General features: G+C 45.9%; 1 protein-coding gene and 1 non-coding gene across 2 annotated transcripts in view; one reads left to right on the top strand and one right to left on the bottom strand.

Annotated features, from left to right (window-relative positions):
- LOC145356565 (dynein axonemal heavy chain 17-like) overlaps nt 1-13315 on the bottom strand; it is an 811195-nt gene that overhangs the window by 333401 nt on the left and 464479 nt on the right. Inside the window, exon 48 of the mRNA XM_080209339.1 lies at nt 1855-2020. Within this exon, the coding sequence (XP_080065465.1) occupies nt 1855-2020 (166 nt within the window). The remainder of the gene's footprint in view (nt 1-1854; nt 2021-13315) is intronic.
- Nucleotides 967-1160, top strand: LOC145356720 (U2 spliceosomal RNA). Its single transcript, XR_013889195.1, has one exon. It is a non-coding gene; the product is annotated as a U2 spliceosomal RNA (small nuclear RNA).

The raw sequence follows: 13315 nt of genomic DNA on the forward strand, positions 1-13315 counted from the left end.
TCTGTCCATGCCGAGATCAGCGCATGCCCAACTGCTCCACACTGATGGCCTCCTGATAATTGGCCAGCTCGATTGCTGACCAGCACGTGACTCCTGTATTGCTGGCCCTTCACCCCTTCAGAGCCCGATCGCAGGCCCCCTAACCATTCCTGGGCCAGCCCCAAACCGTCCTTCCTAGTCCACACCAACAGCCAACCACCCCCTCCATGATTTCCCACCCACACAGTCCTGAACAACCCTTGCAGTTCTGACTCCCCTGCAATGCCGACCACCCCAGTAAGCTGACCAGCCCACCCGATCGCTACCCTCCCTCCTTCCCCCACCGATCCTAATGCAGAGTGGCAGTGGGACCCCCACCAATCACCCACTAGGCTCTCCCAGGTTCTGCACCTATCTGTTCTACCCCCATGTGCCCCACCCCAGGCCCGATGAGCAGTGCCAGGGGCACAGTCTGGCACTACGAGGGTGCCAATTCCCAGGAGGCACTACCCCACCCTCAATACCCTACCCTCTGGGGGGCCCACTCCAGTGGGATGGGGCTGCTAGATTCCTGTTAGTGGGGAGCTACTCTAAAGACCGCCGGAGTGAAACACTCTGTCCGGGGGCGGGGGGGGTGCGCGGAGTGTGTGTGTGTGTGATGCTAGTGGGCCCGGAGACTTCAATCCCGGGTCTGTTAGTCGCATTTAAATTCTATGCAAATGATGACTTAAATGGTCTTTGCACCTCCCCACCGATTTCTGGCTCAGATCTGATGCCGCCAGAAATTCAGCACTGGGAGATGCTAGCAGCGTCCAAACATGCACAAACATCCAGCAAATTGGGTAATGTAAGAATTTTCGGATCAGCTGCACTAATTTTTTGGGAGAATGGTTACCCATGTTTGTGCAAATGTGTTCAAGCCTTCACTTGAATCCAATATGTGGGATGCAGGCTGGCAGCCACTAGCAGAAGATTCTGCCATAATGTCGCACTGGTCTCGGCCTTTCGGCTAAGATCAAGTGTAGTATTTGTGCTTGGTTGAAGTCATTAGGATACATTCTAGCTTCATTTGAAGCAATTTTTAAAAGCAGCATCTTGGACTTTTGGCTAAAATGCAAATGAGATCAAGCCTTGGAGGCAGAGCTATGCCTGCTCCAATCAACTTGGATCATGTAGATCAAGCCCAAGACAGGAGGTGAGAGCCCTGCCTTGTCAGCTTGGATTGAGAATGTCTCAACTTGTTGAGACTCTGAATTGGACTTGATTTGATTGAATTGGAATAAAAACAAAAAACTTTTTGGACCCCCCACTGAAATCTCTCCAGCCAACATCCCACCCACCATAAAAGTACCAACTGGGGCACTGGCGAATTCCGCTCATTGGCTAACCACCTGCTTTCATGGAAAGTCAGATCAATTTAAATTGTCAGAGCTCACTTACATACAGGCCAGCTGTCCAGCCAGAAAAGTCATGCAGAGGAAGCTTGTTTGTTTTGAGCCACATAAGAGTTTGGATGGTTTGGAAACTGGCAGACAGAAATTTTCAAGGCAGTAAGATGAGACAACCTGAGCTAGCAGTGACCTTAACATTTTTGGTATGGGTTTATCTTACAGATTGTCTTCTTATAATTTACTTTATTACTTTAGCTTAAATCCCTGTTCTGTCTAGTTTCAACAAAAGGAAGGAAATTAAAATCTCTCTAATGTGGGCATTGGGGTATTCCAATTATAAAGTTTTAGCCTAATGCATAATCCAAAAATTGTGACAAAGCAAGGCTAATGCAGATCGAGATTGAGAACCATGTGTAATACATTAATATATTGAACAAACATAAGTCAACAATTGTACTTTATAATTCCCAAATAGATTACTTACCAATGCCCGTGATCTAAGTGTTGTCTGATTAGTGTATGAGGTGCTACAGTTCCATACTTATCCACCTCTGGCATGTTCATGTCATCAATAAAATAGATTAATTTCTTGGTTCCAGGTGGGCCAAAGTTTCTTCCTGTTTTCTTTTCCAATGGCTTCTCAAGAACAGCTATAGGGAGTTCAGAATGAATACTTCAATGTATATGTTTTAATTATGACAAATCTTTCACACAAGATTTTATCTTAAATAATGTGATTAAAAAGCAGCTATGTTTGAGAAGGTTCTATTATTATTAACTGATTCTGATCTAGTTGTAGGATCTATCAATTTACTCCCAGATCACTGCAATTGCTTGGGACTTCTGATTTTTTTTAATGCTGTTCGTCATCACTACCAGGCAACTTCAAGATTTAATGCAAGCGCAGATAAACACAGATATCTGAAAGTTGTGTTTCATCAATCAGGATGTTAATGTTGGAGGGACAACATTGCATTGAAATTTGAGGGGAGGTGGTTGGATTATCTCTCGGTGGAAAAGGTCAATGATCGGCCAGTGTAGCACAATATTACTTGTCACTCATCAATCCAAGCCTACATATTATCCAAGACCTACAACATTTGGCATGGACTGTTTCATTATCTAAGCATCAATAAATAGAAATAAACACTGTAAATCAGCAAATATTACCACTTTTGATCTTATAATGGGAGGGAAGGTCATGGGTCAAACAATTGATGATGATTGGGCTTAGGACACCATACTGGGGAACATCTGCAGCGATGCCTTGGAGCTGGGACAATTGTTGCAGATCTGTAGGTCAGTGGGAATGAAAGGAAGGACTACATAAAAGTATATATAAGTTACATGGCAGATGGATTTTTTTTTTAGAAAACACATTACAACTCCACCACTCAAACTAAGGGCCTGATTCTCCCGCGCACATTTTTTGGCACGTCGGGTTGGGAGATGCACGTGTCGGCCATTTTGCGGGATAATGCATTCCCGATGCATGCGTGTCTCGCACAGCCGGGAAGGAGGTACAGTTGGGACCATGCTCAAAACTGGCGGGAAGACAGGTAAATGATTTAAATCTATTTTTAATCTTACTTAAATGTCATTATCAGGCCTGGGACTGAATTCTTCAAGCCTGATAGCATCTCCCACCCCGCAAGAGTATTTCACTCCAGAGGGTTTTAGAGTAGCTTCCTACTTGGGAGGAACTAGCGGAGAGACTGCCAAAGTGAAGGGGGGCAAATGCCCCCCCGCGCCCCCCCAGGATCAGGCAGCAGGGGGGTGGTGTTCCCTGGGCATGGGCACCCTGACAGTGCCAGTCCATGCACGCAGCACTTCCTAAAGGGCAAACTGCCCATATCCAGGGGGCACTTTGGCACTCTCCACCAGGCATCAGGCAGTGCCAAGTGGGCGGGACCTGAGACTGAGCCAAGGATGTGGAGATGCCGGCTTTGGATTGGGGTAAACACAATAAGAAGTAAAGTCCAACAGGTTTATTTGGTAGTAAATGCCACTAACTTTCAGGGCTCTGCCCCTTCGTCAGGTGAGTGGGGAGATGCTTCCACCCTAAACACCCTAAACACGTTAAAGAAGCCATCCCCTACAGAGAAGCCTTCTGTATACCCAGGATCTGCTCAGATGAGGAGCATCGCAACAGGCAACTAAAGGCACTGAAAGGTGCCTTCATAAGAGCAGGATATGGTGCTTGACTCATCGATTGACAGCTCTGACGTACCACAGCGAAAAACCGCACCGATCTCCTCAAAAGACAAAAACGGGACACTTTGGACAGAGTACCCATCGTGGTCCAGTACATTCCTGGAGTGGAGAAGCTACGACATCTTCTCTGGAGTCCTCAACATGTCATTGATGAAGACGAACATCTTGTCAAGGCCATCCCCACACCCCCACCTCCTGCCTTCAAACAACCGCACAACCTCAAACAGACCATCGTTCGCAGCAAACTACCCGGCCTTCAGGAGAACAGTGACCACGACACCACACAACCCTGCCACAGCAACCTCTGCAAGACATGCTGGATCATCAACACGGATGCCATCATTTCACTTGAAAACACCATCCACCAGGTACACAGTACATACTCTTGCAACTCGGCCAAAGTTGTCTACCTGATACGCTGCAGGAGAGGATGCCCCAGGGCATTGTACTTTGGGGAGACCATGCAGATGCTACAACAACAGATGAATGAACACCGCTCCACAACCACCAGGCAAGACTGTTCTCTTCCTGTTGGCGAACCCTTCAGCGGTCGAGGGTATTTGGCCTCTGATCTTTGGATAAGCATTCTCCAAGGCGGCCTTCACGAAACACGACAGCGTAGAGTCGCTGAGCAGAGACTGATAGCCGAGTTCTGAAAACATGAAGATGGTCTCAACTGGGATCTTGGGTTCATGTTACACTATTTGTAACCCCCATGACTTGCAACATTTCACTTACTGTCCTGTCTGGAGACAACAGACATCTCTTTAACCTGTGCTTAATGCTATCTCCACTCACATTGTCTACACCTTTAAGACTTGATTAGCTGCATCAGGCTTGCATTTTAATCAGTATTCTGTAAACTGAGTGTGTGTCTTTATATGTAATCAGAACTCCCCACTCACCTGACAAAGAGACAGAGCCTCGAAAGCTAGTGGTATTTGCTACCAAATAAACCTGTTGGACTTTAACCTGGTGTTCTGAGACTTCTTACTGAGCCAAGGAGGCAGGCCCTATTGTGGGCAGGGTCGAGGGATGATCAGTTGGGGGGAGGGGTCTTGCTGTCACTCTGCAGATAGGATTGGCCAGGCTGCAGGAAGGCCAGGGATCAGGGCAGGCTGCGGGGGAGAGGTGTCTGCTTCCCATCGGGGAGAGGTCTGCCTCTGTGGCGAAGAGGGGTGATCAATGGGGGAGGGTAGGGGCTGGAGATTGAGATGCTCCGGGAATGGGGGGTTGTTGAGGCTGGCACGGGAATGCTTGTGCAGGGGCTGTGGAGGTGTCACGAGGGGCGACGATTGAGCTGGCCAGCAAACTGTAGTCTGACAGTTCGGGGCAACTGCGCATGCGTGAATAGACTTCGCTCCCCCCCGCCCACCCCCCCAATTTTTTAATGGTGTTCATAATTGTGACCTCTGCATTGCACAGAGTGTAACAGTTGTGTCTGGAGTTGCACTGAAAAAACAATCGGGTATTACACCATTTTTCTCGTCAATTCAGCACTTAGAATTTCTTTGGGAGAATCAGACCCCAAGTGACAGGTGCCACCTAATGCAGCTTCTACAAATTTCTCAATTTCACTACTAAAGAGGATCTTGTCCAGATTCCTATTCTTTGTTCCTTTGACTCAATTGTCTTCCTGGGACATTCTTTTCTCCCCACTCCCTGGTTTCTGGGACTTTGTACTCTGGTTCCAAATTAAATCTCAAGTATGTCTGTCTTTCAGTGTGGGCCTCTGGTTGCCAAGCAACAATTTAATTTCTTTTTAAATGCTGAGTTCTACGAGTCATAAAACCTTCATTGCGTTACAGGCAAAGTGTAAAGTGAAACGAAAATCTACAGACTTGGTTGGAGACACTTTAACGCGAAGCTAAACTAAATTTTAACCTTTTCTTAGCACATATGCAGAAACACCAATTAAGCTTAAATGTACTCCTTATTTCTAATACATAAACAACATTCACATTTTGGATGGCCACTCCACTTTGCGTTTTTGTCACAATATTTTTTTCCATTTTGTCTCACGCAACCTTCCAATCCAGGCTGGGTGTGATCTAGTCCGTGCAGTATACCCTAGGGATCTAGTGCAAGTATAGCTCTGTTGAATACAAGGAGCTTCTACAGTTCTGTAGAAGGATTATATGGGCTTGAAATGTTAACTCTGTTTCTCGCTTCAGAGTTGTTGTCAGACTGGATGCGTTGATCCAACACTTTTTGTTCTTATTTCAAATACTTGAAGGAAATACGTTTACAGCATTATTTATTTTATTTATTAGTGTCACAAGTAGGCTTACATTAACACTGCAATTAAGTTACTGTGAAAATCCCCTAGTCGTCACATTCAAGTGCCTGTTAGGGAGAACTTAGCACGGCCAATGCACCTAACAAGCACGTCTTTCGGACTATGGGAGGAAACTGGAGCACCCGGAGGAAACTCATGCAGACAAAGGAAGAAGTTGCAGATTCCACACAGACTTGGTACAGACCGTGACCCCAGCTGGGAATTGAACCTGGGTCCCTGACACTGTGAAGCAGCAGTGCTAACCACTGTGCCACTGTGCTCTATTGAGAGTGTTCTATTCCATTTAGCCATCCGGTAAAGAATAGAAAAGCGGTGAACTTTTAAGTACTCTTCTAGAAAGTAACAAGCATGTGCCTCCTAATCCCCAAAATAATTTCAGTCTGTGGGCCCAATATACCAAAAATCGCGATAAATTCGGGCATTGGGCCTATATCGTGATCTGCACCCGAAACCGAGCAGATCGCGCCTTTACCGGCACTCAATTTGGGCGCGGATCCGGTCCGTGCCCCAATCAGGCAGCCTGACGATTTAAATGCATTAGCATGCATTTCAATCGACTTAATGAACCGTGTGCCCAACTCTACTGCCAAACCCCACTTTACTGTCTTCGGATCCATTGCAGATCTGCGCTGCTATCAACCTGCAGAATAAAATCAGAAGCGGATTCCTATTCTGCAGGGTAATCTCCGAAGCCTATCCTCCTCGAACACCTTTCACAGACAAACTCGCTAACCACCCCGGCAGACCCACCCCCGCCCCCCACCCCACCCCGCCCCCTGCCCCTGCCCCGCCCGCCCGCCCCCACGGCAATCCGGACCTCCTTGGAGGCAGACACCTTCCGACCTTCCGGCACAGCCACCCCCCAACCCCGTGATCGGATCCCCTCCCCGCAAGGCAGGCCCCCCTCGGCAGAGCACACCTCCCCTGCGATCCACCCCCCCAGGAGGCAGCTCCTGGAAGACACCGCACCCCCTCCCCCCCAACACAGTCAGACCCCCCCACGGAGGCAGCACCTCCCCCCCGCATGCCACCAGTCAGACCCCCCTAGGAGGCAGGCCCTCCCTCGGCAGAGCACACCCCCAACCTACCTGGATTGCTGCTGTCCCTCCACCATCCTTCTGACCTGCATTTGTTAATGTGGAGATGCCGGCGTTGGACTGGGGTGAACACAGTAAGAAGTCTCACAACACCAGGTTAAAGTCCTGTTGGAGTTTAACCTGGTGTTGTGTGACTTCTTACTGTGTTCACCCCACTCCAACGCCACATCAGTGAAGGATGGCGGATGGACAGCAGCAACCCAGGTAGGTTGGGGGTGTACTCTACCGAGGGGGAGCCTGCCTCCCGGGAAGGGGGGGTCTGACTGGGGAGAGGGGGGTCTGCCTCCTGGGGGGGCGTCAGACCATGATGGGGGGGGGTGGGGTCTGCCGGGGGGCTGCCTCTTGGGGGGTGGGGGTCTGATTGCGAGGTGGGTGGGGCTGCCTCCCGGGGGGGTCTGATCGGGGACGGCTGCCGGAGGGGCCTGCCTCCCATGGGAGTCCGATCGTGGCTCATTTCCCCCCTCCCCCACCCGATATCTCTGTTTTGTTTTTCGCACCCGGGCGTGCTATTCCAGTTTTTTTCGAACTGCGCATGAGCAGTTCAGAGCTCCAATCGTTCTGGCAGTGCTAAGCTCCGCCCCACCGCACAGACCAAACCAGAGCCGGCAAAACACATATGGGCGTGCTGGAAGGATTCCAGGCTCGGATCCGTTTTACGTCCGGATCCGGCACTTAGTCTCCGGTTGGTAAAATCTGGCCCTGTGTCTATCTTAAATGGACACAAAGGAATCATCTATCATCTGCACACGTTAGAATACAATCCATACCAAGAAATGCATTCAGCAGCCAATGGACAGACTCTCATGGACAGACTCTCTCATGCCTGTTGGTTAACCATCAGGAAGACAAGTGACAGGGCCCAAGTTGTTGCCATACCATCATTGGTCAGCACTGACAATGTGACACTGGTGGTTGGTAGCTTCACATATTTAGGCTTTGAATCTGTCACCAAGTGCTAAAATCAATACAAAGATAGCAAAAGCTGCAGCTGTTATGTTCATGCTTAATTGGAAAGTAGGGCACAGAAGCAACCTGACCAAGAGCACCAAACTGCACTGCTATCAAACCTGCAGCCTCTGCATGCTGCCCTATAACAGTGAGACCTAGATAATTTATGCAAGGCACAAGAAAAGACTTAACAGTTTTATTGTCTTGGAAGTATTCTTGGTATTTGTTGGACGAACACGATCAACAAGGTCACTAACTCAGGGGGTTTGGAATATACAATTTGGCCAAAATGTCACTTCGAGCCATTTTCGGCCAGCTGTGCCACAAATTTAAATGTGCTCCTCGTTGGTGCATAATTAAATGAACTGAATAAGAAAATATCTCACATGTGCAACCATCCCACTCTCCAGAGAAGTTACTACAACATCCGTGCCTACTCCTGGACCTGGAATTCAAATGGAAGATTCTGCCCCTAGACTCCCCAACCAACAGGATTTCTCTATCTAGCCTACCCTTCCCTTAATATCTTGAAACCTTCAATCAGATTACCCTTTAACTTCTTGGTTTATGCAATTTACAGTTGAGGCATGATTTCTAAAACTTTGTAATACAAAGAACAGAAGAACAAAGAACAGTGCAGCACAGGAACAGGCCCTGTGGCCCTTCAAGCCTGTGCCAATCATCTTGTCTTACTTAGACTAATTGTTTAGAAGAATGAGGGGAGATCTCATTGAGACGTATAAGATGATGAATGGGATGGATAGGATAGAGGTGGAAAGACTCTTCCCGCTCAAAAAAGACAGTAGGACTAGGGGGCACAGCCTCAAGATAAAGGGGGGGCGGTTCAGAACGGAGTTGAGGAGGAACTTCTTCACTCAAAGGGTGGTGAATCTCTGGAATTCTCTGCCCGTTGAAGTGGTGGAGGCTGCCTCGCTAAATATTTTTAAGAAGCGGGTTGATGGGTTTTTGATAAGAGAGGGGATTAAGGGTTATGGGGAGAGGGCGGGAAAGTGGAACTGAGCCACGACAGATCAGCCATGATCTTATTGAATGGCGGGGCAGGCTCGAAGGGCCAGATGGCCTACTCCTGCTCCTATTTCTTATGTTCTTATGTTCTTATATCATTCTATTCCCTGTCTGTTCACGTGTCTATCCAGATAAATCTTAAATGTCGCTAACATATCTGCCTCAATCATCTCATTTGGCAGTTATTCTAACCTCTAGATATAAAGGTCAGTAGTCCATCAGCTTTTTAATTACTTTCTGTAATTGGTTCTTGGCACTTTAGTCATCCATCTATCTAGATCCTCAAGTCTGTATGGGGGTCCGCCTTCAGCCATCTCTATATAAAGGAGAGGACATGGCTGACACATAGGGTGGCAAGAAAGCAGAAAGGGTCCAACAACTGTCAATAGCAAGTGCAGTTTGGCAGCAATTATTCCCTCCTGCATTAACAGTTATGTCTAATCGATGTCTTAGTCCTTAAATTCTAAAATAAATAGTATCTTCCCAAATTCAAAACTTATTTTTACTGCAAAATCACTTTGATAGGAGGACAACCCTCTCATCCCAAGAATGAGCCTGGGGATTCTCCTTTGGACTGCCTCCAATGTTACTGCATCCTTTTTTAAGATAAGGAGACCAAACTGTATGCAGTATTCCAGGTTGAGGCCTCACCAACCCCCTGTATAATTGCAACAAAACCTCCCTACTTTTAAACTCCAAGCCCTTTGCAATGAAGACAAAAATATTGTCTGCCTTCTTAACTGTTCGTTGGACCTGCTTGCTAGCTTTTTGAGATTCATGTGCTAGGACACCTAAATGCTTCTGTATTTCACTTACCTGCAGTATCTCACCATTTAGATAATAATCTGCTTTTGATTCCTCCCACTGAAGTGCATGACCTTATACTTCCCCACATAAACCTCATTTGTCAGATTTTCGCCCAGTCAACCAATCTATTTTTATGCCATTGCAGAAACACAGCGTTATCATAATCTGCCATTCGACCTACCCTCATATCAGCAAATTTGGAAATCTTGCATTCTGTTCATTCTGTCAGGTCATTAATGTAAATAGTGAACAACTGTGGACCAAGAACTGATCCATGCTGCACTCCACTAATTACATCTTTCTACTCAAGGATCTGTTAATTCCATACCCTGTTTTCTATCTGCCAGTTTTCCATGCTAACACACTTCCTCCAATTCCATGGGCTTTTACGTTATGCACTAGCCACTTATGTGGCAGTTTGTCAAATTTTGGAAATCTAAATACACTATTCCTGCAGGTTCCTCTCCATCTGTTCTCTCCTGTTACATCCTCAAAGAATTTGAACAAAATTTATGAAACGTGATCTACTTTTCCTAAAACCATGTTGACTAGGTTTGAATATATTCAGCCTTCCTAAATAATTAGCTATTTCCTTTTTGATTATTGACTCCAGCATCTTGCCAATAATAGATATTAAACTAACATTGTTCCCTGCCATTCTTTCTTTTTGAACAAGAGCATCACATTGGCTGTTTTCCAATCTTCCAGTACCCTCTTGGAATTTAGCAAGCTATGAAAAATTTAATCCAATGAATCCATTATCTCTGTAGCCATTTCCATTAAAATCCTAAGTAGGTGGATCCTGGTAATTTGTCCACCTTTAGCCTCTCGAGTTTCTCTAATACCAAATTCCAAACGTAAGAGATAGAATAAGTTCAGCCATGTCTTTTGAAATCAGCCAGAAATAGCTCCTCAGAGGCTGATGTCAAAAGTAGGTTCCTTTTATTTACACCCCCTTGATTTATAAAATTAACTCCACTCTAAAGAGTGCTTCAAGTCCACTTTAGAGTTTGAATCTAGAGTGTCAGTAGACCTGACATTCCCTTTTTTACGTACGGGTGAGGCTCGGTGATTAGGCAGGCAATTCTGACCTCAATCAGGGAGCTCATATTCAAGAGGCCAACGTCATGTGTCTCGTTGATGTCATTACACAGTCCATTTGACATTTACAAATATTTGCAATGTGTTCCACGGTAAAGACTGTGATGCAATATCCGCCATTATCTTGCTTACTGATATCAATTGCCCTGCCTCTTCCAGTAGAGGACTCACATTTACCTTAGTTTCCTATTTACACATCCGTTGAGACTCTTACTGTTTATTTCAATGCTGCATGCAAGTTCTCTCTAAAAACGCATTTTCTCCTTTTTAGTATTTTGCTACTGGATCCTAAAAACTTCTAAGTTTACTGGCCTCTCACTAGTAGCTAACCACTGTGCCGCTATGCCACCCCTCAGAGGTCACCTTTTGGGGGTCTATTGGCTACTCTGACCCTCGTCTTCCTTCTCCTGCTAGTCATGCTTTCAACATAAACTGATTCTACATCACTATCCCCTATCCTTACATCATGACTCGGCCTTGCACTGAAAGCATCCTTGATAACATTATCCCATTTCCTTTCCCATTTGGTCTTGATACAATAGTTCACAACGTTGGATTTGCTCTGTGTTATATACTTTTGTTTACATTTCCTGCCCCAGCCTGTCACACTATGACAGACAAGGCCTACCTCACTATCTTGTGCCACGGCTCTCTCAAATGCCCTTGATTTTTTTAACACTTTCCATTCTTGGAACTTTTCCCCTGTCCTAGTTAGAGTTCATGCTGTAAATGTTTCTATGATCTATCCCTATCTGTAGTTTTCTGTTGACACTCAGACTGATCACTAACCTACACTTCTACCTTAACTTTGACTTCTCCATTTTCCAAGCAACTGTAACCTCACCTCCACTTTAGTTTGAAGTCCTCTCTACTTCCCTAATTTTACAATCCACCAGAACACTGGTCCCAGCACGGTTCAGATGTGGGCTGTCCCAACAATACAGCCCCCACTTTCCACAAATCGATACCCACTTCTCCCACAGTCTTTGAGCCATGCATTCATCTCTTTAATGTTATGTACTATTGCCAATTTGCATGTTTCACTATGTGCTCTTTTAAAAATTTACATGTTGCTTAGGTAATAATCCAAAGATTATAACTGTGGAAGTTCTGTTGTTTAATTTAACAGTCAAATCCTCAAACTGCCTCCACAGAACTCCTTCCTCATTCAACTATGTTATTGGTACCTACATGGACCATAACCATTGGATCCTCTCCCTTCTACTGAAAGTTTATTTCCAGCCCAGGGCAGGTCTCCAGCCCAGAGCAGATATCCCAAACTCTGGCATGGGGCAGGCAACATAGACTTTGAGGCTCTTGATCCTGGCTACAAAAAACTATTCCCAACTACAACTATATTTCTCTTTGTTGCCGCCACTTGAACAGCCCTCTGAGTCACAGTACTTGGTCAGTTTGTTCATCCTTCCTACAGTCTTATTCACACAAGGAGCAAGAATCGCATAGCTGTTGGACAAGGACAAGGGCTAAGGCTCCTGCAGTGCTACCCCTTCTAACCCTACTACAGGAATGACTGCTATTCAGAATGGATGTAGCAGCTCAAAACTGGGCATCCATGAGATGCTGTTCCTGCCATTAGCAGGAACAGAATTGTATTCAACCACTTCTATAAGCTTGTGCCCAAGTATATCCCTCATTCTACCATTACTGTCAAGCTAGATGACAAATCCTTGTTCAATAAAGTGTATGGAAACGCATTAGGAACAGCGGTAGGAATAAAGTCATAGAGTTATAGAGGTTTACAGCTTGGAAACAGCCTGCCCATGCCATCTTTTTTCTTAAAACCCCTAAGCTGGCCCCAGTTGCCTGCATTTGGTCCATATCCCTCTCTACCCATTTTACCCATGTAACTGTTCAAACACTTTTTAAAAGACAACATTGTACCTGCCTCTACTACTACCTCTGACAGCTTGTTCCAGACACTCATCACCTTTTGTGTGAAATAACTGCCTCTCTGGACCCTTTTGTATCTTTCCCCTCTCACCTGAAACCCATGCCCTCTAGTTTTAGACTCCCCTACCTTTAGGAAAAGATATTGACTATTTAGCTGATCTATACCGTTCATTATTTTATAGACCTCTATAAGATCGCCTCTCAGCCTCCTGTGCTCCAGAGAAAAAAATTCCCAGTCTTCCAGGCATCTCCTTATAATTCAACCCAACAAGTCCAGGTAGCATCCTAGTAAATCTTTTCTGCACTCTTTCTAATTTAATAATATCTTTTCTATAATAGGGTGACCAAAACTGTACACAGTATTCCAAGTGTGGCCTTATTTAAAATGAGGTGCCAACCTGAAGATACAATATGCATGCTGAATAGCAGAATCACACCATGTCAGCACCAGCGTGCCAAATGTGTATCGTGACTTAATGCCATTCTTGCGCCTTTCCTGTACCACTGTACTTCATGCAATGCCTCATTAAACCTGCCTCCAC

The sequence above is a fragment of the Carcharhinus amblyrhynchos genome, chromosome 21 (assembly GCF_965287045.1).
Source record: "Carcharhinus amblyrhynchos chromosome 21, sCarAmb.v2.hapA, whole genome shotgun sequence".
NCBI classification, from domain to species: Eukaryota; Metazoa; Chordata; class Chondrichthyes; order Carcharhiniformes; family Carcharhinidae; genus Carcharhinus; species Carcharhinus amblyrhynchos.